This window comes from Thermobia domestica, chromosome 7 (assembly GCF_964235325.1).
Source record: "Thermobia domestica chromosome 7, izTheDome1.hap1.1, whole genome shotgun sequence".
Lineage (NCBI taxonomy): Eukaryota > Metazoa > Arthropoda > Insecta > Zygentoma > Lepismatidae > Thermobia > Thermobia domestica.
Genome location: NC_137460.1, coordinates 10870489 through 10894964, shown reverse-complemented (window position 1 = coordinate 10894964; position 24476 = coordinate 10870489). Strand labels below are relative to the sequence as shown.

The 24476-nt window shown below is 33.9% G+C and overlaps 1 protein-coding gene across 15 annotated transcripts in view; it reads right to left on the bottom strand.

Moving 5' to 3' along the window:
* Positions 1-24476, bottom strand: part of cac (calcium voltage-gated channel subunit cacophony) — a 1271727-nt gene that overhangs the window by 306022 nt on the left and 941229 nt on the right. For all 15 annotated transcript variants that reach the window (XM_081764099.1, XM_081764105.1, XM_081764112.1 and 12 more), the window contains 2 exons: positions 23287-23507; positions 536-639 (listed from right to left, as the gene is read on the bottom strand). In XM_081764099.1, coding sequence (XP_081620225.1) covers positions 536-639; positions 23287-23507 — 325 coding nt within the window. The remainder of the gene's footprint in view (positions 1-535; positions 640-23286; positions 23508-24476) is intronic.

Genomic DNA, 24476 nt, shown 5'->3' with positions numbered 1-24476 from the left:
TTTAAGTTTTACCGTTGCGACTTCCCTAAGAACCGCCACCGGCTAATTGAGAAACTGTTATTTTAAGAGATGACATAATGTGAAGCAAAAACATATTTTGAATGGCATAAACATATACCCATGTATATAGATGATAGACCACAGTGTAAGTGGTATAGCCTTAAATCCATTCAGCGCAATAAGATGATAGACCACAGTGTAAGTGGTATAGCGTTAAATTCATTCAGCGCAATACGATGACAGACCACAGTGTAAGTGGTATAGCGTTAAATCCATTCAGCGCAATAAGATGATAGACCACAGTGTAAGTGGTATAGCGTTAAATCCATTCAGCGCAATAAGATGAAACTACTAGCCTTCAGATAACTAATTTTGAATTTTGTGCAAACAGGAAACCATACACTTATATATAATAAAACAACTGATACACTTTAAAAGGTTTGGAAAGAGATAACAAATGAGAACACATTGTACGAAACATTTTATATATTTATATATCTTAAGAAACGTATTTAAATAACACTGAGAAACTTACCCACTAAGAACACCGAGAACTAAGTTGAGCATAAAAAAGGAACCCAAAACGATAAGGGGTACAAAATAGATCCAGTTAAATGCGCTCCCTAGGGCATCATTTGTCTGTAAGAAAGGAAAGAATTCAACATTGAAATGCATATATTTAAAAAGGAAATAATAACAGAAAATAGAAGCAGTATTGTTTAAAATAATTGTTCGTCACGATTAGATTATGTATATTCTGGTTCAGTGTTTTAGCTTCCAACAATCAATCAGCTTCGTCAAATACTGTTTACTTATTAAAAAAAAAAAAAGCTACATTTTTCTTTGAAAAGCCTGCTATTCTCATTCATAGATGGAGTTTTGAAAGATATGAATATTTTTGGGCCAATTTAGATGTCTATTTCGAGTCATTTCCAAGTATTAACACTTCCCAAATAAGAGTATGAGTTTCCGGCCTTTAAAAGAAAAGTGAGTGACTAATTAGAAAATTAATATTAAAAAATACTGTATGTTATTGTAAATAAATACCAGCCTTAAATAATACCCAATTTGTTAATAGTTACCTTACATAATAACACTATATTTCAAAGCAGAACACAAGTCTTTGACACCATCCCCTGTGTCTCTTTATATTTTTATACAAAATAGTTCCCTTCTTCTTATAACAAATTATCAAATGTACCTCTAAATTTATTTAAAAATAAAAAGGCGATGTCCACAGGTTGGTTTTAGGGCCCAGGAGAATTTTCGGGAGGACATTTTTTTTTATTATTGAAAACGGTACAAACTGGAGAATGGTTAATTTTAGTGGGGGAGAAGAATAGCAAAATTTGGACCAGATTGATAAAATTTGAGAGGGAATAGTAAATTTGTTCCAGAAGAATAGTAAATTTGGAGGTTTGCATCTAAGTCTTTGCAGAAACGGGCACCCTTGAAGGCAAAGTCATATTTTCTAAGAGTTTATTTAAAAAAAGGTTATTTAATATTCGTAATTATCACGAAAGTTTTGCAGCCCATGAAGTGGTAAATAAATTAACCCATTTTTCTAGTATTATATGGATATAAATTACTATTAAACAGCGGTTTGGTGACTAAGAAGTAGGACAAAGCATTTATCAACCCACATCTTTTCACTTTTTAACAAATATTTCAAAAATTAATGACGAACATTATCTGCGTAATTTTAAAGTATATACAACCGTTGTCAAAAGTCTAAGCACAATGTCGATTTTTCAGAATTCTCCAAACAAAATACACTGTATTCACACAAACCTCTATTTGTTGGACTTGTTTTTCAAAAAAATGAAATGAAACCTTTAAGTTTTACGTCCCACGATTATTTCTTTCTTTCTTTTCTTTCTTTTTTTTTCAAAATAAGCATTACTGGTCATTTTAGGAATCGAAAATACACTGCACTGTTTTCATTGAGACTTATTTCTTGAGAATGTTTGCATTTATCGAAGTGTCGATCCTTAGCTTGAAAAGAGTTTTACACATTCCAAACACTTGTTTGATCACTTTCTCCAATTTTTGTGAAGCATGCGAGATTTGAAGAGCTTCCAGAGATCTTCAGTATTCGTTGTCATGACTTCACGGACTGTCAAGTGAAGTTCATCTCACAAGAGCTCGATAGATGACAAATTCGGAGAGTGTAGCGGCTATTCCATTTTTGTAATGATGTGATCTTCCTCTTTGCTTTACAGATAAATACTGCATAACTTGGAAGAATGTTTGGGATCGTTATGCTGTAGTAGTACAAAGTTGCAGCCCAAAATCCACATTCCTAATGAAATTGCATGCCTCACTTATATGCTATACACGTTTTTGTCCATTATTTAGTTGGTTTGAATTAAATTACGAATTTGATTGTCTGTAGAATATCTCCACATAGTGATACCGCCTTTTCTGTGCTTGGCTGTAGGTATTACACTGTCATGATAAAAGCGCTGTACAGAAAGGGTGACGCACAAATGTCTGGCGTTGGGAACTGAAAAGTTGAAACTTAGATTCATTCCTCTAGAGTACCCTCTTCCATTGTCCATTTGTCAGTCTTCATGTTTTTGTCCAGGAGAACCTTTTTGCAATGTTTTCTGCTCGAATGACTAATTTCTTTACTGCAACTGTACCCCGAAAATCATAAATTTGCTGATTTTGGACCACTGTCCTCTCCGATACCGACCGAAAACTACTATTCAGTAGCTCTGGTGCTACTTTCGGAGCCATAACAAGTCTATTCAGTTTGCTTTTAGTTCTAATGAACTTATCCTTATGAGAAGTTGTTATTTCTGAACGACCAATTTGTTTCCATGTAATATTTATATCAATTTGTGACTGTCTTTTAAAGAGTCTGACGCATTGTCCCGACTGATATCTGCAACCACTGCGAATTTTCCGTAGAGAATATCTCTCTTCCCTCAAAATAACCACTTGAGTACGCGAATCGACACTTAGTTTACAGTTTTCCTTCCGCATTTTATGGTATTTGCACATTCTTCACACTATTCAACCGACTCACATGAATGAAAACAGCACGATTGCATGCCACTGTTTCGCCTTCAATTTTATCGATATACAACACGATTGAATAGTACCTGCAACTGTTTATGGTAGTAAACAGAAACTACTTGATGTCGTTGAAACAAAGCATTACTAGACAAAGCGTGACGTTACTTGTCTGTTCATTAGTTATCTGTTTACTATAAAGCAATTTTCTACAATAAATGTGTCTCAATGTAAACAGGATCATGAATTTTCGTGTTTTTATGTGAACAACATTGTTTATTTTACAAAACAAGTCCAATATACAGAGTTTTGTATAGACCAATGTTTTTCATTTGGAAAATTCGGAAAAATCAGTAGTCTGCCCAGACTTTTGACAATGACTGTATGTAATTAGAAAACATAGTGAACCTTTCATTGTTTCTGAGATAGTCTTCATTCGTATTCAATTTAACATCTAGGTTCTTTAGATCATAACTTCGTTGACAATGGGGAGCGTTTCGACAACCTAAATTACTAAGGTATTCTCTGTTTCGTCTTGCTCCTAAATGACCATGAAGAAAGCCAATAAAGTTATGTGTAACTAAAGAACACTCACATACCGATAAGTTACTTGCCAGATTATGACTTACGAAGTTATGTGTAATTGAAGAGCCCTTATTTACTGATAAGTTACACTCGCCAAATTATGACTTCTGAAGCCATGTGTAACTAAAGAACCCTCATTTACTGATAAGTTACACTCGCCAGGTTATGACTTCTGAAGTCATGTGTAACTACAGAACCCTCATTTACTGATAAGTTACACTCGCCAAGTTATGACTTATAAAGTCATGTGTAACTAAAGAACCCTCATTTACTGATAAGTTACACTTGCCAAGTTATGACTTATAAAGTCATGTGTAACTAAAGAACCCTCATTTACTGATAAGTTACACTCTCCAGGTTATGATTTATGCTGATGATATCACTCTGATGAGAGACGATATGAAGATAATAGAAAGAAATGCAGAGGTATTATTAAATGCCTGTAAGATTATGGGTTTAAAAGTAAGCCCAGAAAAATTAATACGTGGAAAGTCGCTGTGACCGTAATACTAAAAATAATGGATACGTTAAAATATCAAGTAATAGTTAGGACAGAGTGAATATTTTCAAAAATCTAAGATCAACATTAACAGACCAAAACTATGTCCTCGAAGAAATTAGATGTCACAATGGAAGTAGGAAATTCATGTTATTGTGCAGTTCAAACACTTCTGTATTCGCGAATTTCGTCGAAGAATGTAAAGCTTAAAATATATAAAATGATAATTTCGTCTGTTGTGTTGTATGACTGCGAAACATGGTCGTTATCTTTGAGAGAAGAACGAAGACTGAAAGTATTTGAAAATAAAATCCTGAAGCAAATATTTGAACCCAAGACGGACAGGAATTGGAGATGGCGAAAAATTTATAGTGAGGAACTGCATAAGTTATAAAGTTTACCAAATATTGTTAGGGTCATCAAGTCTAGGAGACTCAGATGGCTAGGTCATGTAGCCAGAATGGAAGAAAGTAGGAACGTTTTGAAAATTTTACCTGAAACCTAATTGGAAAAAGACTATTAGGAAAACTTAGGCGCAGATGGGAGGACAATGTTAAGATGGATTTCGCAAAAATAGGAATACAAAGTAGAAACTGGATCGAGTTGGCTAAGGACAGAAGTCAATGGAGAGCTTTTGTGAATGCACCACTGAATCTTAGGGCTCCATATGTCATGTAATTAGTTAGTTACTGACGCATGAATTCTGTGAGTATTAATCTACTATAATTGACATTGTAGAGGGAGATAATAGAATTGTATACTTAATGAAGTAATAGAAGTTATTGTGAAAGCATGCGCAATGATATCCCTTCTAGCAGAGCTAGTTCAACTATGTAGATGCGTAATTTGTTCCTAAGTCGGAAAGATGACTGACTACTGCTTTGGTGAATGGTATGGTAAACTATAAACCAGGAAAGTATTTATGTAGTAATAAAATAGATCACTTGCCTGCCAATTTTGATCACTATAATCTTTGGCTGCATAGGAAATCTTAAGAAAGAAAGAAAGAAAATCATTGCTTTGCAAAGCACTGTAAGCTTTCAGCTTTATCCTCACTGTCATCTCAACACGTCGAAAAGAATGTGTATAATTTACACTTCGCTGTGTAAGGGTGGAAGTGAAGAATCATAGTCAATCAGGTATTTGAGTAGGGAAGGATACTGGTATAATTTGCACTTTCTCGTTAAAGATGGAAGTGAAGAATCATAGCTAATCAGGTGTTTAAATAGCAGAAGGATACGTGTATAATTTGCACTTTCTTGTGTAAAGGCGGAAGTGAAGAATCACAGTCAATCAGGTGTTTAAATGGCGGAAGGATACACGAAGTTTTGTTTATTAGCGTTTAGAAATAAGTAGAAACAGAGAACAATTAACACTTATTATGTACAGTAAATCTACGGACGTCGAATCAACGAACTTCGGACTTAACAAGTAGAATTTGACTAATGGCAGAAGTAAGAGGTCATCTGAACAACATCATTACATGCATAGATCTTTTAGATCCAGAAGTGTTGGCTTATTATGAAATTTCAAGCAATTTAGATCTTCGATTATTGAGAAACAACATTCGACGGAGAAGTAACTGAAGCTAGAGGTTTTTCTTGATCTTCCATTATGTAGTTGTAGAGTTTTCTGTTACTGATACGGTATGTACATTAAACATTTTACTATTACATTATACAATACAATTTTAAGTGTAATACCCTATTTTAAATATTGTTCATAACTCAATTCGCGACTTGACGGACATCTTATGCACACATTTTCGCCGCAATTAGTGCATTAAATAGAGGGTTTACTAAATAACTGCTCAGAGAAGTTTTAGAGTTCCTTGATTTCCGAAAAATTTTGAAAGAAAGTAGGGTTAAAACTGACAAACATTCTTAAAGAAAAGAGCGTCATCTGAGAAAAAGTCAGAGTGGGCGCCATATTTTACTTAAAAATCACTCAAAACTTAATGTTCCTCACTTAGCACTCTTTTCTTTAACATATATATTTTCCTTCTTTACTCCCTGTTTTATAATGTATCAGTGAAAGTGCTAATAATTCATTTTTACCAATATTACGTGTTTTACTGTTAAGAGTATATGCATCATTGTTAAAACTGTGTGTGTCACTTTGGGATATGTGTATCACTGATGGGACTATGTGTATCACTGTTAGTATATATACTTTGTATATCGCAGTTAAGACTGTGTATGCGTGTCACTGTTAGGAATATGTGTGTCACTGCTAAGACTGTCACTGTTAGAAGTATATATCACCGTTAGAACTGTGTGTCATTATTATAATTTTGTGTGTCACTGTTAAGAGTATTGTGTCACTGTTAGGACTATGTGTGTCACTTTTAGGACTATATATGTCACTGTTAGGAATATATGTGTCACTGTTAGGAATATGTGTCATTGTTACGGCTATGCGTGTCACCGTTAGGAGTAGGTCTATCACTGTTAGGAGCATGTGTATCACTTTAGGAGTATATGGGTCACTGTTAAGAGTATATACAACATTGTTAGGACTGTGTGTGTCACTATTCGGACTATGTGTGTCACTGTTAGGAGTATATACATCACCGTTATAACTGTGTATCATTGTTAAGCTTTTGTGTCACTGCTAGGAATGTGTTACTGTTAGGGATATACAGAGTGTCTCTAAAAATCCCCTGACATAAGGTAACTGTGTTATTATCAGAGTTAAAAACAAAATGTAAGAGGGAAAACCGTCTCCAAATATGATGTTTTCAATCTAAAATGAAGATTTTTTTTTTTTTAATCGGACGAGCCGTTTGGGCTGTACACTCTTTATGCGCCCAATGTTAAATGAAAATGCAACGTTGCCATTTACTTAGACCCACAACATAAAGTGAATCAAGTGACTGTCTTTTATACTAACGTGTCGATGGCCAGCTCCATTTCAAACATGCTCCCATTTAATTTATGTTGTGGGTCCAGGTAAACTACAACTTTGCATTTTCATTAAACATTGGGCGCATAAAGAGTGTACAGCTCAAACGGCTCATCCGATTTAAAAACATTCCTTCACTTTAGATTGAAAACATCATATTTGGAGACGGTTTTTCCTTTTTACAGTTAGTGTCTGATGAAGACAACGTTAAGTTGTCGAAACCGTTACACTGTAATTTAGTTTTTAATAAACAAGTGTATATACTCTGGTCAAAAGTGTTTATTATTTCTTTAGTGAGTTCCAGAGTCGTGATGGATAGCGTTGCATGAGAGTTACTCTGTGTTAGGGGACTTTTGAGACACTCCATATGTGTTACTATTAGGATTATATATTCATTATTGTTAGGACTATGTGACACTATTAGAACTGTGTGCCATTGCTAAGAATGTCTGTGTCACGGTTAGGATTGTGTGTGTCACTATTAGGAGTATATATATATATCACTCTTAGGAGTATTGTGTCAATGTTACGAGTATATGCGTTACAGTTACGAGTATGTACATTACTGTTAGGACTGTGCGTCATTGTTAGAGTACATACGTCACCGTTAAGAGCTCGATGCACCAAAAATAATACAAAATTTACAATTTCTATTTTGTTTGTTTTTCATAAGTGAAAGGAGATAATAAAGTGCAACTTACCACAATCATAGATAATGTTATTCTACAACAGACAATGTGAATTTGAAGAATTTATAGTGTTGCCATCCATAAAAATTACAGTGTTGTCAGAATAACAATTCCTCCAAAATCTAAGTTAAGGCAGTGACTAGAGGAACGAACTCAACTGCATTGATTACGTATCATGTTGTTTTGGTATCCTGTGAACTACTTTTTAAATGATAGTTGTACTTAGTTTGTAATAAACAAAATAGTTTTAACATACAATTATTAAAATTAAATAATAATGTCATTTTAAAAAGTAGTTCACAACATACCAAAACAATATGATACTTAATCAAATGCAGTTCAGTTCGTTCCTCTAGTACCTGTCTTAACTTAGATTTTGGAGGAAATATTATTCTGGCAACACTAATTTCTATGGATGGCAACACTGAAAAAGTATTGAGAAGGAAGGAAAATACCTTGAACCTGAACCTGAACCTGAATTACAATCCCCTACATCAGTGTGTACAGTTCAATGGGATTAATAACAATTATTTCTTTTTTTATCATTTTAGCTGCTTAAAACAAAAAGTGTTCAAATTTCTTTTTCTGTTTGATTACCTGCAGCAATATGCCAAAATATTGATCTATGCCCATGATGTGATGGAAGAAGGTAGAAACAGACACTTAGATGCATGGAAGGAAATCACACAGGAATATGTACTAAAGATAAATAAGACAAAAAGTGTGCTAGTAAGAGTTGAGTTGAGTTGACTTGATTTTGAGTTTAACGTCCCTTTCAGCAGCGAGGCTATACGAGACGATGTGATAGTAAGAGTATCAAGGAGGAAACTGAGAGGAGGAAAACAAGACAAGTAACAGAAGAACTTAAAGAAGTGGAAAGCTTTATAAAATGAAATCTTTGGGTTTTATGTCTCACGGTTATACTGGTTAGGCTAAAGGAGACGGTGATGATGAGAAATGAAAGAAAATGGTGGAATGAAGTAAGTGGGAGAAAACAGGAGAACCCCGAGAACACCCATCTACACAGTGTTTGTCCACCACAAAGTTCACTTGATGCGAGCTGGGATCAAATCAAGGAATCCCATGCACCAGAGATAAACACTCTACCACTGAGCCACCGCTGGAAAGCTTTATGTATTTAGGGATAGAATAAGCAACAATGTAATATAGCAGGAGGAAATTAGGCACAGATTAAGGAAAGGAGGAAGATTTTACCAACAGGTGAAACGATATCAAGAAAGAGAAAGTTACTATACAAATCGATAGTAACATATGCAACGGAGACAAGGATGATTAACTAAAACGACTGAAGCAGACTTCAGGCATCGGAGATGAAATTCCTAAAAACAATTTTGGGAAAGATAAAAAGGGATAGGACAAGAAATGATACAAGAACCTAGGAGCCTTAAAAGAAAGAATAGGGAAATCCAAACTACAATGGTTTGGATATCTCAGAAGAATGGAGACTAACAGAATACCAAGGATTACGGAAGAATTAGAAATGACAGACAAATGACCAAGAGGAAGCCTGAGGACAAGATGGAAGGAAAAAGTCATAAAGGATATATAAGCAAAAGGTGTGAAGTGGCAGCAAGTGGAGAATTGGAGGTGGTGTAACGATAGAAAAAGATGAAGAGAGTGAATACCCAGACCCAGCGAGTTATTGGAAAGTAAGAAGGCTCAAAGAGAGACATTCGTAATTAAAACGAAGAATTTTTTCTGTCAAGATAGACACTGAAGATCTTATTAAAATTATTTTGTATCAAGAGCCCATTAAAATTATTCTATTTATATATTCAGAAAATTCTTTTTTTTTCTTACAATATTAAAGTATTACAACTAATTCCGTAATGTGTAAACGCCTCAAACAGCACAAGTAAAAGTTGCTTATTTTTCGAACCATTTTCGCGTCTCTGTACATTAATTTATTGCTGCAAAATTTATTACTAATGTTACAGTCATGTGTCAGCAGTAATAACAAAATAGAATAAGGGTAGGTGACAGTTTCTTTTTTATGTAATTGGTGATTAAAATAGTATGAATATATTGAAACCAAGCCATTACTTAAAACGGAACATGGAACAACGTCCAACAGTTTGTCTGTTCCATTTGTATGCCCATTCCCTTGTCGGGAGTTTCTTCGACGCGTTTTCTCATACAGTGTGAACTCTAGTGAACAGATAAAGCAGGTGTAGACTTCACTCTTTCTGTTTGTTGGTAGGGCATATGTTTTGATGTGAACAAGTGATCGTGCTTTGTGTTTGCGTCGTCAGACAAAATTATTTTTCTGAGTTGTTTGGATTTCAGGAGTATGCGGGTGCTGTAAGAAAAATTTGGATTGTAAAGGTTTAACTTTTATTATTATTATACATTTTTTTTTAACTCTGCAAGATATTTTGTTCAGAATCCTGTCAAAAGATTTTAAAATTTAAAGGGTCTATCTCGTTTGCCATAAGCACCAGACTGTGTCATATGATCAGGTCAAAAGTCACGTTGCGTGCTAAATCGAGTCTGGAGATTTCAAACCAAAATGTGATATATTTCAAGCACGTAACCTCCGCCCTGGGTAATTTGCAGAAGATGCATATACTTTATCATTATTATTGATTTTACTTAAACAACTTGACTTTTGACAATGTTCTATCCATATTTACCTTACGTGTTATACATCGTTTTTATGCTCTTCATTATGTCTTTGCAATAAGCTTTCAATTAACCATCTCCTTATTATAATGTTTGAGATTTGTGGACGACTTCATTTCTTTTCACTGATTTCCAATGACTTCAACGTTCATGTTCAGTGATTTCTTTTATTTTTACTAAGTCTGTTCTATATTTAAGCTGATTTTCAGCAATCTTCCTATTTTGATTTTTGGAATAAGTAGAGGAATTATTTGTTTCTTATTACTTTTCCATTGACATTAATGTTAATGTTTCGCGCTTTTTTTTTAAACTATGTTCCATTCATTTTAGGGCAATTTTCTTTTAAGATATAAAATCTACGTAGTCTCTTCTACATTTGAACTGAATTTCAGCGATCTCCCTCAAAGTCAGTTTACATCATTGCAACCGGACTGGCCTTTTTAAAATATAATTAGCACATGACATACACACAGACATACACACACACACACACACACACACACACAAATTAATCTCGACAAATCTCACTGAGCTAAACAAAATTATGTGGGAGAGTATAAAACCTTATGCGCAGTTTTTGAGAAAATCGAGAAACATATTTTTATTTCTTTTTGGTAAACCTAAAAGTTGGTACTCTATGAGAACCACCCCACCATTTAAGATGAAATTGATGCTGATGTATATCCTCAAGCTTTCCATTGCCACTAGCAAAATGACACTGACTTTATGATTGAGGCCTAAATGAGATATGGCTCAAAATTATCTTTAAGGTGAACTTCAATTTCTGTGTATATTTTAGTTGAACGTCTCACAATTTTGCATCGAGGCTACGGCAGACAGTGATGATAATAAAGAATGAAATGGTGGAATGAAGAAAGTGTGAAAAAACGAGAAAACCTTGAAAAAACTCCACATACACGGCGCTTTTCTGCCACAAAATCCAGCTTTGAAATAAAATCTTGTACAAAGATCACATATAAATCAGTAAACAGACTATGCCCGGCTGGACATGCTTAAAGGTGATTCTTATGCGTAGTATTCGAGAAAGAGGAAAACGAAATTTTATGTCGTTAAAAATTGTCATTTGTTGTCATAATTGTCATAATAACTGATACTTTGTATTTTTCTAAAACAAATTGTTTGTCTAGTTATGTTCTGTATATGTTAAAAAAATATGGATAATATTTCGACATTTCTGTCATTTGTCTTCTCCTAATGGTAATACACAAATTTCTAAGAATGATAAAGATACTCCTAATGGCAATACAAAAACTTCTAACAATGATAAAGATACTCCTAATGGCAATATGCAAACTTCTAACAATGAAAAAGGTACTCCTAATGGCGATACACATATTTCTAACAGTGATAAAGATTCTCCTAATGGCAATACACAAACTTCTAACAATGATAAAGATACTCCTAATGGCGATGCATATACTTCTAACAGTGATAAAGATACTCCTAATGGCAATACACAAACTTCTCACAATGATAAAGATACTCGTAATGGCGATGCATATACTTCTAATAGTGATAAAGATACTCCTAATGAAGATACACATACTTCTAGCAGTGATAAAGATAGTTCTAAGAGTTACACACACATACTATTTGTAAAATTGTGCATCTATAAATTACTTGCGCCATCAACTGATAGAATTTTGAATATATATATGTCATTATAATGTTTTGTAGTAAATATTCTTGATTTGCTGTTATAAATAGTTCAATCTCATGTTAAAAGTGGATCCTTTTGTTCGTAAATTCTCTTCTACAAATTATTGGTTCTTAAAACGAATTTCACATAATACAATTCACTTCATACTATATCAGTTTTTTCATTAGAAAATTTAAGAAGCATACTCTGACAGAGGTTAATTCACAGTATCTTTTCTTTTGGTATACATGAAAGAAAATATCGTTTTCTGGAAAAAAAATTGAAAATAGGAGCGTTAAAATGTGTTTTCTAATAAATGCTTAATTTTCCTTACACGTACCAGTCGTGTATTTCTTCAAACAACGATAATGTTTCGAGTCTTCGTGAAGTTCGCTTTCAAGTTCATGAGAAAATAAAGATAGTATACCAATTCTCCCGTATTTCTCACAATTTTTAAACTTTTTCCCATCTTTCGATTTTATTTAGTGTAGAAGTTCGTACTTTTTTTTAAGTTATAGAGAACACATTTTTCTTTTTTCTTTTTTTACAAAAATAATAAATGGTGTGATGATAGAAACCAATGTAATTTATATTTAATGAAGGCTGAATTACAAATCATTATGAATTTTGACTATAGTTGCAGAAAGATTTGCAGATTATGTAAGGAAAAAGCCCGAAGTTCAAGCTACTGCCAAAAGTGCAAATAAATACAGCTTCAAATAAAAACCTCTTTACTCTTCAATCATTTTATAGCCGTTTTCTGTAATAAAATGTTTTGAATCTAGGTATTTTTTATTCATTCATAATAGCCATAATATTGAAACAACGTATTTCTAACTTAAAAACATAATTTTAAAAAGCTAGACAAAGTAGAAAAAAGGAACGGAAATTTAAATTGAAATTAAAAGCAAAAGTCCATGGATCCGTCCTACGTATAGGCAATTTCACAGGAGTAAATTTCACTGGAATGCTTTATTCTCATATTCCTAAGGTACTGCCATATTACCTCAGTATTAACATTTTCTTATCACTAGAAAATTTCGACATATGAAAGTAAATTTCTGAATTAACCTATCCCGTTGTTAGATATTCTCCTTTGGAACAACAACGAGAGACCACAGTCATCCGTGAAACACAAAACCATCTAACCACCCTCGGTTGGTATTGCCTTGTTCATTTGCCGTGCAGTCCCTACCTCACGCTAAACGACCTGCATAACTTTTCAGCATTGAAGACGGCTCGTGTGGAAAGCACTTTGGAACAAACGCCAAAGTGAAGTTTTTGTGAATTCAGGACACATATTTTTCCCAAGAAGGGATTTCTAATTCAGTAAAGCAGTATGGCGAATGCATCAAGGTCCTTGGTTCTCAAGTGGAAAATAAAGTAAACCTTGCTCTTTATTTTCAAAGTATATTATTGGCCTTGCAGAAACATCTGTGTACATAGCTGCCAGGAAGACTTATTTTCCTGTATGAAAGGAAGGAAAACTACAAGCTCTTTCGCTAAATGCTTCATCTGAGGAAAAGAAATTCAAAGAAGAGAAAACTTACTCAATAGAAAAGTAGCTATGAAACGCATTTTAGACGGATTTTAGGATATAAGTTATGCCCATGAAATTGTTTGGGAAAGGGAACATAATTTTAATTGAAAATTGTATAATCAAGCTAGAGAATGGTAAATTTAGTGGAATAATGGTGAAACATCGGGTTAGAATGGTAAATTTGGGAGACGAATGATAATTTTGGGGGTGATAATTGTAAATTTGGAGGAAGACTGGTAAAATTTTGGGGATGATAATTGTAAATTTGGAGGAAGACTGGTAAAATTTTGGGGATGAGAATTGTAAATTTGGAGGAAGAATGGTAAAATTTTGGGGGATGTGGTAAATTTGAGGAAAATGGTAAATTTTGGGGAAGAACTGTAAGTTTTGGGAGATAATGATAAATTTGGAGGAAGAATTGTAAATTTTGGGGAAAGAATGATAAATCTGTGGAGGAAATGGTAAATTTTGGAGAAACAATTGTAAATTTGGGGAAAACTGTGATAAAGTTTAGAGAGAATACTAAATTTAGGGGAAGAATGTAAATTTGGTGAAAGAATGGTAAATTTTGGGGTAGAATGGTAAATTTGGGAGTAGAATTATAATTTTGGGGGGAAGAATTGTAAATTTTGGAAAAAATGGTAAATTTTGGGAGTAAATGGTAAATTTGAGGCAAAGATGGTAAATTTTGGGAGAGAACAGTATGTTTTGGGAGATAATGGTAAATTTGGGGGAAGAATTGTAAATTTTGGGGGGAAATGGAAAATTCAGGGAAAAGAATGGTAAATTTGGGGGGAAAATGGTAAATTTTGGAGAGAAAATAGTAAATTTGGATAAAACTGTGTTAAATTTTAGGGAGAATAATAGATTTAGGGATAGAATAGTAAATTTAGGAGTAAAATGATGATTTGGGGGAACAAAATTGTAAATTTGGAGGGAGAGTAGTAAATTTTGGGGGCAGAGTGGGGAGAATGGTCACGTCATTATTTTTAAAGCAGCAAGAGTTTAGTTGGAGAGAGAAGTCTGCAGGAGAAAAAAGAAAATTTATAATTTATAGTTATGCAAATTAATAAAAAAAAATCAATATTGAAAAATATAAAATATAAATTAATGAAATAATAAATAAGAAATGAAATTACGAAAATAATGACAATGAAACCCAAATTCTTCACACCTAGTTTTTTTCTTTTTCTTTTCTACTTTCTTTTTAATGTCTCATCTGATGAAACCTTTAGGGAGAGAGCTTATATGTTACTCCTTTTCTAGTGTTATGTGATAATGTTTCACTATTTTCTTCTAAGAAATTTGTACTCCATGCTCGTTTCGGGATAATGTGTTCTAACTACAGGAAATACCGTGTATAACGAGGTTAATTGGATCCATGAAGCAATCACGCTTTGCAAAAGAGCGTTGTTCGAGGTCTATTCACAATAGGTTTAAATTAAGTTGCTTATTAAAAAATTTAGAATAACAAGTCGAGGTGAAACAAACTCAAGAGTTTCCAGCGTGCAAAGCTGTGGAACACAACCTCTGTTGCCAAGCCGAGTCTGTCCCTGGACGAGCACGGCCATTAATTATAGCGATCTTTATTCCTTAGACCATGGTGATACTTGCCCCCAAAATCTGGTTAAGATCCGAGTAACCGTTACCGAGAAATAAAGTATCACACACACACACACACATACAACCGCAACTCACACCCCATATATATATACACACAGGGTGTCCACATGAAACCTTCCTGATTACAAAGATTAATTACATGGAAACTATTAGTGCCAGAGAATAACGGTTTGAGCTATCTTGAAAAGCATCTAAAACAAATTTTTGTTGTTAATTGTTAATTGTTATGTGTTTCAGGTGCCCAGTAACAAAGTTTATATCAATTTTTGTTATTTGCTGTAGGTGCTCATGAACAAAGATGACAACAGCACAGGAGAGAGCACTTCCACTTCTTGGCCCCCGCGATATCGGGGCCCTTGAAAGAGAGGAGAATGAATTTGTAGCCACAGTTTTAACTTTTGGTTTTTATGCAATTGAATCCTTAGAAGAGACATGTTAATATAATGCATATTCGCAAATTTTAAGATATAGTGGAAGCAGTTGAGTTAGCAGTTCGCATTCGTATTCGGTACCACTGGAGGCGCAACCTGATTCTAAACTACTTTATGATATTTCAACCCATAAAGAATTACGTCCAGTTCAGTAGCGGCTTTTGGGGGAAGTAACATCGTTAAAATTTAAATTTTGTCGCTTGAACAGAGGAAAACTTATCCAATTACCAAACAAGTATTATTAGGATATTGGGTAAGTCTTTTTCTCTTAGTTCGAAGCGATAAAAGTTTAAATTTAAACGATATTACTTATCCCCAAAAGCTGCCAGTGGACCCGCCACACAGAATTTAGTTGGCTGATGTATGGTTAGCATATAATTTTAATTTTAACTGTTACTTCTTTCTTACACTAATTTTTTCTTTAATCAAATACTTTTTATTACCTTAATCTTTAAATTTTTCATTTTTCTTTTCAATTATGCTTTTTGACTCACAAAATCAATACTTTACAAAGAAGGTTTTGCTTTTTAAAAATTTATTTTCCCCCACCTAAAACTAACTAACCCTATGGCCTATGGAACACGGAGGTTCAATGCCGTGTTCACAAAAGCTCTCCACTGACTTTTATCCTTAACCAACTGAATACAGTTTCTACTTTGTATTCCTATTTCTGCGAGATCCATCTTAATATTGTCCTCCCATCTGCGCCTAGGTCTTCCTAATGGTCGTTTTCCTATTGGATTATCAGCTAAAACTTTGAAAGCATTTCTACTTTCTTCCATTCTGGCTACATGATCTGCCCACCTAAGACTCCTAGACTTGATGACCCTAACAATGTTTGGTAAACGATATAAATTATGTAGTTTCTCGTTATGAAGTTTCCGCTATTTTCCATTTCCATTCTTCTTGGGTCCGAATATTCATCTCAGGATTTTGTTTTCAAATACTTTCAATCTACGTTCTTCCCTCAGAGTAAGCGACCATGTTTCGCAACCATACAGTACAACAGGCATGATTATCTTTTTATATGTATATCTTAAGCTTCGAATTCCTCGAGAGAATTCGCTACGAGAAGAGATTTTGAACTGAATAATAAGAATTCCCTGCTTTTAGCCGACATTTATTTCTTCGTGAATATGGTTATTGATCCTAGATATTTGAAAATATCCAATTTATCAAAACTATTATTTGATATTTTAACGCATCCATAATTTGCCGTATTTCGATCTCGACAAACTTCCTTGTATTTAGTTTTCTCTGCATTTTCTTCTAAATCCATTTCAATGCAAGCGTTTAATAAGATCTCTGCATTTCTGTCTATTGTTCTTCTATCATCCCATATCAGATTTTCACTCTCAGCATACGCCATAACCTGGTGAATTCCATTGAACTTTAGTCCCTGGTTGCTATCTTTGATTTTCCTTATAGCTTACTCCAGGATAAAGCTCAAATATAGTGGTGACAACGCATCTTCTTATTTCAGGCCATTCTCGACGTGAAAGCTCGAGGACAAAAATTTTCCTACCCGGACTTTTGTTTGGAATTCATTTAAACACATCACCCGTCTATCCGTTAAAAAAAGTTCTAAACCAAATTATTTCTGAATACTGCTCAATCTTGTTTCGTATCTAGGTATAAATTAAGTAAAAATTAAATCTGACCAAATTAAATACTTACTATTACTAATTACTGTTAAAGTTCTGGCAATTTATCATTCTTTCATCAGATAACATGTTAATATTACTTTTTTTTAATCTTTTGTGAATAAGATTCCAGGAGAGAGCCGAAAGCTTGAAAGAGCAAGGAATTTCCAGTAAGTGAAATGGTCTTCAGAATTTCCAGTAAGAAACCCAGTAAGTGATTTCCAGTAAGAAATCAGAATTTCCAGTAAGTGAATCCAGTAAGAAATCCAGTAAGTGATTTCCAGTAAAAAATCAGAATTTTCAGTAAGTGAATCCAGTAAGAAATCCAGTAAGTGATTTCCAGTAAAAAATCAGAATTTTCAGTAAGTGAATCCAGTAAGAAATCCAGTAAGTGATTTCCAGTAAAAAATCAGAATTTTCAGTAAGTGAATCCAGTAAGAAATCAGAATTTCCAGTAAGTGAATCCAGTAAGTGATTTCCAGTAAGAAATCAGAATTTCCAGTAAATGAAATGATCTTCAAAGAAATTCCACTCCGAGAATTTGCCGCTCTAGAAAGAGTTCTTACTTGTTTGTCCCCGAAGCCTGTGTTGTTCATGATCAAGCTCTCTTTGCTGTAAAGCTTTGTAATTTTGGTTTTATGAACTGATTCTCAGATAAATAATGGAACATTCTGATATATTCAAAAGTACCGGGTGTCCTACTTAAAACCGGTACGTCTCATTTCCATTGTGGTGTTCATAAATAATTGGGTGTTGGCCTCACTGTTTATCAGGGCAGTATAGGTGGCTACACTGATAGATCTCATTAAGTCTAGAGAGACATCATTGTTGAGACAGTTTAAAGGTAATCGCAATGGAACTGTCGTGAAGATATGATGATGTCTGTCAAGCTGGTCCGCACAAATTTCAAATTCAAACCAAAACGGTACCAAAAATTTGTACCCAATATGTACAAATTTGTACCACCAAAATTAGAATTTGTACCCCAACCAATTTCGAAAAATTTGAATTTTTTGATGGAGTGCCAGCTTGACGTCAAGCTGGTCCGCACATTTTATTTTTCTTTCCAATTCGAACCAAAGTTGTAATTGAGTAAAGTTGCAATTTGCAGTAAGCAATTGAACGCTGAACTGATATTGTGGAATTTTCTACAAAAACAGGCTCCATTGAAGAGACTAAAGAAATGTTTGTGGCAAAATACCTTGATATCAAGCCTCCTACAACCAGTGAAATTCAAGATCTGTACAAAACTGGAGGACTACAGGACCCATTGGGAATATAATGAAGAAGAAGTGTCCGACATAAATCGAAAGCATTTGTTATAAATCAAAAGCTTTAAATAGGCAGTTTACATAAGGTGTAATAATATAGTAACACATGCTTTCTAAGTCAGTAACTCTGAGATATTTGCATATGAAGTCATGTAAAATGTCTTTTGCCTGAGAGGTAAGAAGACAGAGTCGTACCGGTTTTATGAGGGACACGTTATATCAAACCAAAGATTATTTTTATTATACATTTTCATTCTATTTGTAATTTACGTACAAAATATTAATATGTTATTATATTCAAAGTAAATTTTTCTGTATTTTATTTAGGCTGTCTATTATATGTAATGTATAATTGTCTCAACTATTTATGAATTGATCTTATGAATAATAAATGTCAACATATTGCTGCAGGAATAGTTGCTAGATGCGAAAGTAATTTTGTATTTATATTCAAGTTATTGCACACGGATGCCTAGTTCTACAGAAGCTATCATGTCTGTATATTATCTATGAAACTTAATAATAAATGTGTTCATGTCTTAAGATACTAATGTGTACTTTTTATGTTTCTTGGTGAAAGAGATTTGAAGGTACGATGTATAGGATGAGTGAAAGTATAGAACTATGCTTGTCCTTTTCTCAGAAATAACAACGAGCTAATTATGCATCCAAAGTGCCATATGAAAACGAATTTTACGATCTTATGATCAAAAAACGAATACTGAGCGTATTACCATTACCAAAAAACTAAAGTTATGAGAGAAAAAAGCAATAGAAGCATTCTTATTCCGTCCATCCATAAAGGCTCATGTACCGCAATCTATAATAAAGTCGTGTTCTCAATTTTCTGGAATTTTGAGAGCTTAAACTTCATTGCTATGGTTATAGCATGATCATTGCAACACTATACTGTAAATATTTCGCAATGGACAGAAGGGAAAGAGCTGTGACATACTCTTTAAAAGTGTCCACCTGTTAGTCTAAAATGCTTCCACCCAAAGTCAGGAAACATTGAATGTTGTGTAAAGTCTAGATTACCAGTTACTCCTCTACCCAACATATCCCCCTGACCTCGCGCCGTCAGACCTCTTATTTCCACGAATAAAACATGAGATGAAAGGAAGACGTTTTCTTTCTGATGCCGAGGTCATTTCCACTGTCAAACATTGGTTTTCTAGTTAATGGATACTTTCGACAAAGAAGAGCTGTGGAATTTGCAAGACCATTTGCGAAATTGTGTTACTCTTGGGTGGCAACTACGAATAATAATAATAATAATAATAATAATATTTGGTCTAGGAATTAATTCGTGCGGTTTTACAAAAGATGGCGTAACTAGCTTATTGTCCCATAGTTTCGTTGATCCAAACATGCGTTGAAAACTACTGTCATTGAGCATCTTATTTAGTATATGTCAGTTGCTTGAAGCGGAAACAACAACATTTTTTCTTCAACTGAAAATGGCGCATTTTGTGCCTGATAAAGTGTTTTTGCGGGGAGTTATTCTTCATTGCTTTAACATGAAGAAAAGTGCTACCGCAAGTCATCATATTTTAGTGGAAGTGTTTGGTGACCATGCTCTAGCTGAGCGAACGTGTCAGAAGTAGTTTGCACGGTTTAAAGGTGGTGATTTCAGCTTGGAAGACCAAAAGCAATTTGGACAGCCAAAAGAATTTGAAGATGAAGAATTGAGAGCATTGCTTGATCAGGATTCGTGTCAAACGCAGGACGAACTTGCAGAAGCATTTGGAGTTGAGCAAACAACAGTTTCCAAACGTCTCAAAGCCATAGGAATGATTCAAAAGATGTCTTATTGGGTTTCACATGAATTGAAAAGAAAGACGTTGAAAGAAGAAAAACCGTTTGCGAATTGCTGCTTCAAAGACAGAAAAGGAAGGGATTTTTGCATCGAATTGTAACTGGTGATGAGAAGTGGATTCATTACGAGAATCCTAAACGAAAAAAGGCCTGGGTGAAGCAAGGTGAACCAGGTCCTTCACAACCGAAACGAGACATTCATTGTGCAAAGGTTATGCTGTATATATGGTGGGATTTGAAACGTGTGGTGTACTATGAACTTCTGAAACTTGGTGAAACTATTAATGGACACCGCTATCGACAACAATTAATGCGTTTGAAGCAAGCTCTGGCCAGAACACGACCAGAATAGAATAACAGGCATAATAAACTTATTTATCAAGATGATAACGCTCGACCACATGTCGCAAAACCGGTCAAAACCTATTTGGAAAATGTCGGATGGAAAGTGTTACTCCACCCGCCATATTCACCAGACACTGCTCCGTCTGACTACTACTTGATCGATTGCATGAACAACGATTTGATTGGACAGCGGTTCACTTCTTCAGAAAATATCGAAAAATGGGTCTTTGATTAGATTGCGTCAAAAGATGAGGAATTCTTTCGACACGGAATCCGTAAATTGCCTGAAAGATGGGAGAAAGTAGTGGCTAGCGATGGACAATATTTTTGTTAACGTATTCATTTACTTTGTTTTTGAAATAAAGCTTCAATTTTTATTAAAAACCGCACGAATTAATTCCTAGACCAAATAATAATAATAATAATAATAATAATAATAATAATAATAATAATAATAATAATAATAATAATAATAATAATAATAATAATAATAATATGTGTCAGTTTCAAACCTAGCTCCACTTTCTCCATGCTAGAGCTAAAACTTATTGGTCACTCTTCGTATTAACCGAATAAAAATAAACAGTACTTATCACCTGTCTGTTCAAAATCTCCAACAAAATGTTTAGTGCATCAAGGTTTAGTGAGTTTTAGGTTTGTTTTGATAAGGAAAAGTTATAAGCTCTAAGATAAATATCCTTCCCAAATATTGATTGAAGTGTGTCCTCTTGTAACCAGCTATTTTATATCTCCAAATAACGGCTTTTTAACGTACTAATTGAATGAAGGTTTAAATATGCCCACTATTCTCAATAGTATTCTATAGAAGAACAATTATATACATTCATAGAAAATGTTATTTTGGCTTATTTATAGAGGAACCATTACTCTGGCCTATGCATAAAAGAAATATTATTCTGGTCTATTTAAAAAGGAAGCATTATTCTGGCCTATTTATAGAGGAAGCATTACTCTGGCCTACTCATAGAAGAAATATTATTTTGGCCTATTTATAAAGGAAGCATTACTCTGGCCTATTCATAGAGGAAATATTATTTTGGCCTATTTATAAAGGAAGCATTACTCTGGCCTATTCATAGAGGAAATATTATTTTGGCCTATTTATAAAGGAAGCATTACTCTGGCCTATTCATAGAAGAAATATTATTCTGATCTATTTATAGAGGAAGCATTACTCTGGCCTACTCATAGAAGAAATATTATTTTGGCCTATTTATAAAGGAAGCATTACTCTGGCCTATTCATAGAGGAAATATTATTTTGGCCTATTTATAAAGGAAGCATTACTCTGGCCTATTCATAGAAGAAATATTATTCTGATCTATTTATAGAGGAAGCATTACTCTGGCCTACTCATAGAAGAAATATTATTTTGGCCTATTTATAAAGGAAGCATTACTCTGGCCTATTCATAGAGGAAATATTATTTTGGCCTATTTATAAAGGAAGCATTACTCTGGCCTATTCATAGAGGAAATATTATTTTGGCCTATTTATAAAGGAAGCATTACTCTGGCCTATTCATAGAAGAAATATTATTCTGATCTATTTATAGAGGAAGCATTACTCTGGCCTACTCATAGAAGAAATATTATTTTGGCCTATTTATAAAGGAAGCATTACTCTGGCCTATTCATAGAGGAAATATTATTTTGGCCTATTTATAAAGGAAGCATTACTCTGGCCTATTCATAGAGGAAATATTATTTTGGCCTATTTATAAAGGAAGCATTACTCTGGCCTATTCATAGAAGAAATATTATTCTGGCCTATTTATAGAGAAAGCATTTGTCTGGCCTATTCATAGAAGAAATATTATTCTTGCCTATTTATAGAGGAAACACTACTCTGGTCTATTTATAGAAGAAATATTTTGCCTACTCTCAGTAGATGCACTACTCTGACATGTACATAGAGGAAACACCATGATTTATAGAGGAAATATTTCTCTGGTCTATTCATAGAAGAAATATTATTTTGCACACTAACAGCAGACAGTACTCTGACCTATTCCTAGAAGAAATATCACTACAGCCTATTCATGGAAGAAATAGTACTATGGCCTAATTGTAGAAGAAATACTCTGGCCCATTCATAGAAGAAATATTAATTTGGCCTATTCATAAAAGTAATATAGCTCTGTGTTTGTCACATACATGGAAAAAATCCGGTCTGCTTATGCAATATTCGTTTTTTTTTAAAATATCATGAAGAAAACAAAAGCATTTAATGCTCAATAATTCACGAAAATGACGTTTCTACACCACCAAAGGGTCAAGATATCTGCATGGTTCCATGTTTCCCTTACAACAGATGTTAACAGGCGACGACATTCAGCGACTGTTCTTTGCTAAGGGATACCATGAACATCAGATTTTGTGCTGGCACCATTATACAATTCTTGTTCACAAATTTAGACGAAATTTGCAAAATCTACCTACCTGATAATCTTACCTGATACAACATAATTTATTTTGTAGAATTTCCATAAAATTCACAAAATGAATTAACACTTATTCACACAAAACTCACTAGAACTATTGACACTTAAAAAAAAAAAAAAAAAAAAAACTTAAAAAGAACTTATATGTACCCAGTACAAAATTGCAGTCCATCCTTCCATAGTTATACACTGGAACACAGTTAACATAGCGAAACCAATATTGTCGAAGGATGTGATCCCAAAATTGGGACCCTCCCAACCTCTGAGGCATGTGGAAGTATTGGCATTGCACACAAAACTCCCTAAGGGCGCTACAGTTTCATTGTCTGTGTTACAGGGCGTTGGGAACTCTCCCTCTGTAATAATTTCATCTGAAAAGAAAGACGAAAATCAAACAATTAGTATATAAAGAATATTAGATTAGTATGCAAATTAAAAGAATAATATAATACGAAATTAAAGAAACCGCATTCAAATATCTTTTTTGAATATTGCGTGCTAAAATAGATGCCATGTTTCGTTTAGCTATACTCATTTGTTTTACTGTAATTATTATTTACGAGGGATGATCGAAAAAAAGGTTACAAAGCATAAAAGTTCTATATTATTCACTGTAACTTAACGAAAATTTAAAATTTATTTGTAGATTAATAATATGCCTGTCTTGGTGCAGGTTTGAAGACTTCAGATTCTGATTATGTATACCCGAGAAGCGGACATTAAAAATGATGACTCGTCTGGAAAATTGGTCAAAAGTAGAAAGTGAGGTCAGCGGTGCGGTTCTTATGGGTCAAATACACTACATCTGCTGATATTAATACGCAGGTTGTAGAGGTGTATTGGGAAGGGCTAAATTTCAAAGCAACATGTAGGGAAATGGTGTCATGTCTTTAAAGAAAGACGGACCAATATCGTTAATGACAACCCTGGACACAACGGTAGACCCAGTACTCCAACTACTGACGTTGCGCTTGGAACAACTAGAGCACCTCTTCTAAAACCCTGACCTAGCAAAAGTTACTTGCACCTTTTCCCTGTTGTAAAAAAAAAAAAAAAAAAAAAAAAAAAAAAAAAAAAAAAAAAAAAAAAAAAAAAAAAGGCTGGCTATCATTATCTGGCATGTGATTATGTCAAAACCGCTGCTTCACGGTGGCTACTAGAACTTGACGCGGATTTTTATGCAAATGGTATAGAAAACTTTATCTGCCGTTGTGATTAGCGGTTGAACAAAAACTGTGATTACATCGAGGACTATTGTTAAGTGCCCTCTATAATCAGGTGTGTTGATCTTTCAGCTATGTCTTACACATAAGGCTTGTAACATTTTTTTCCGATTATCC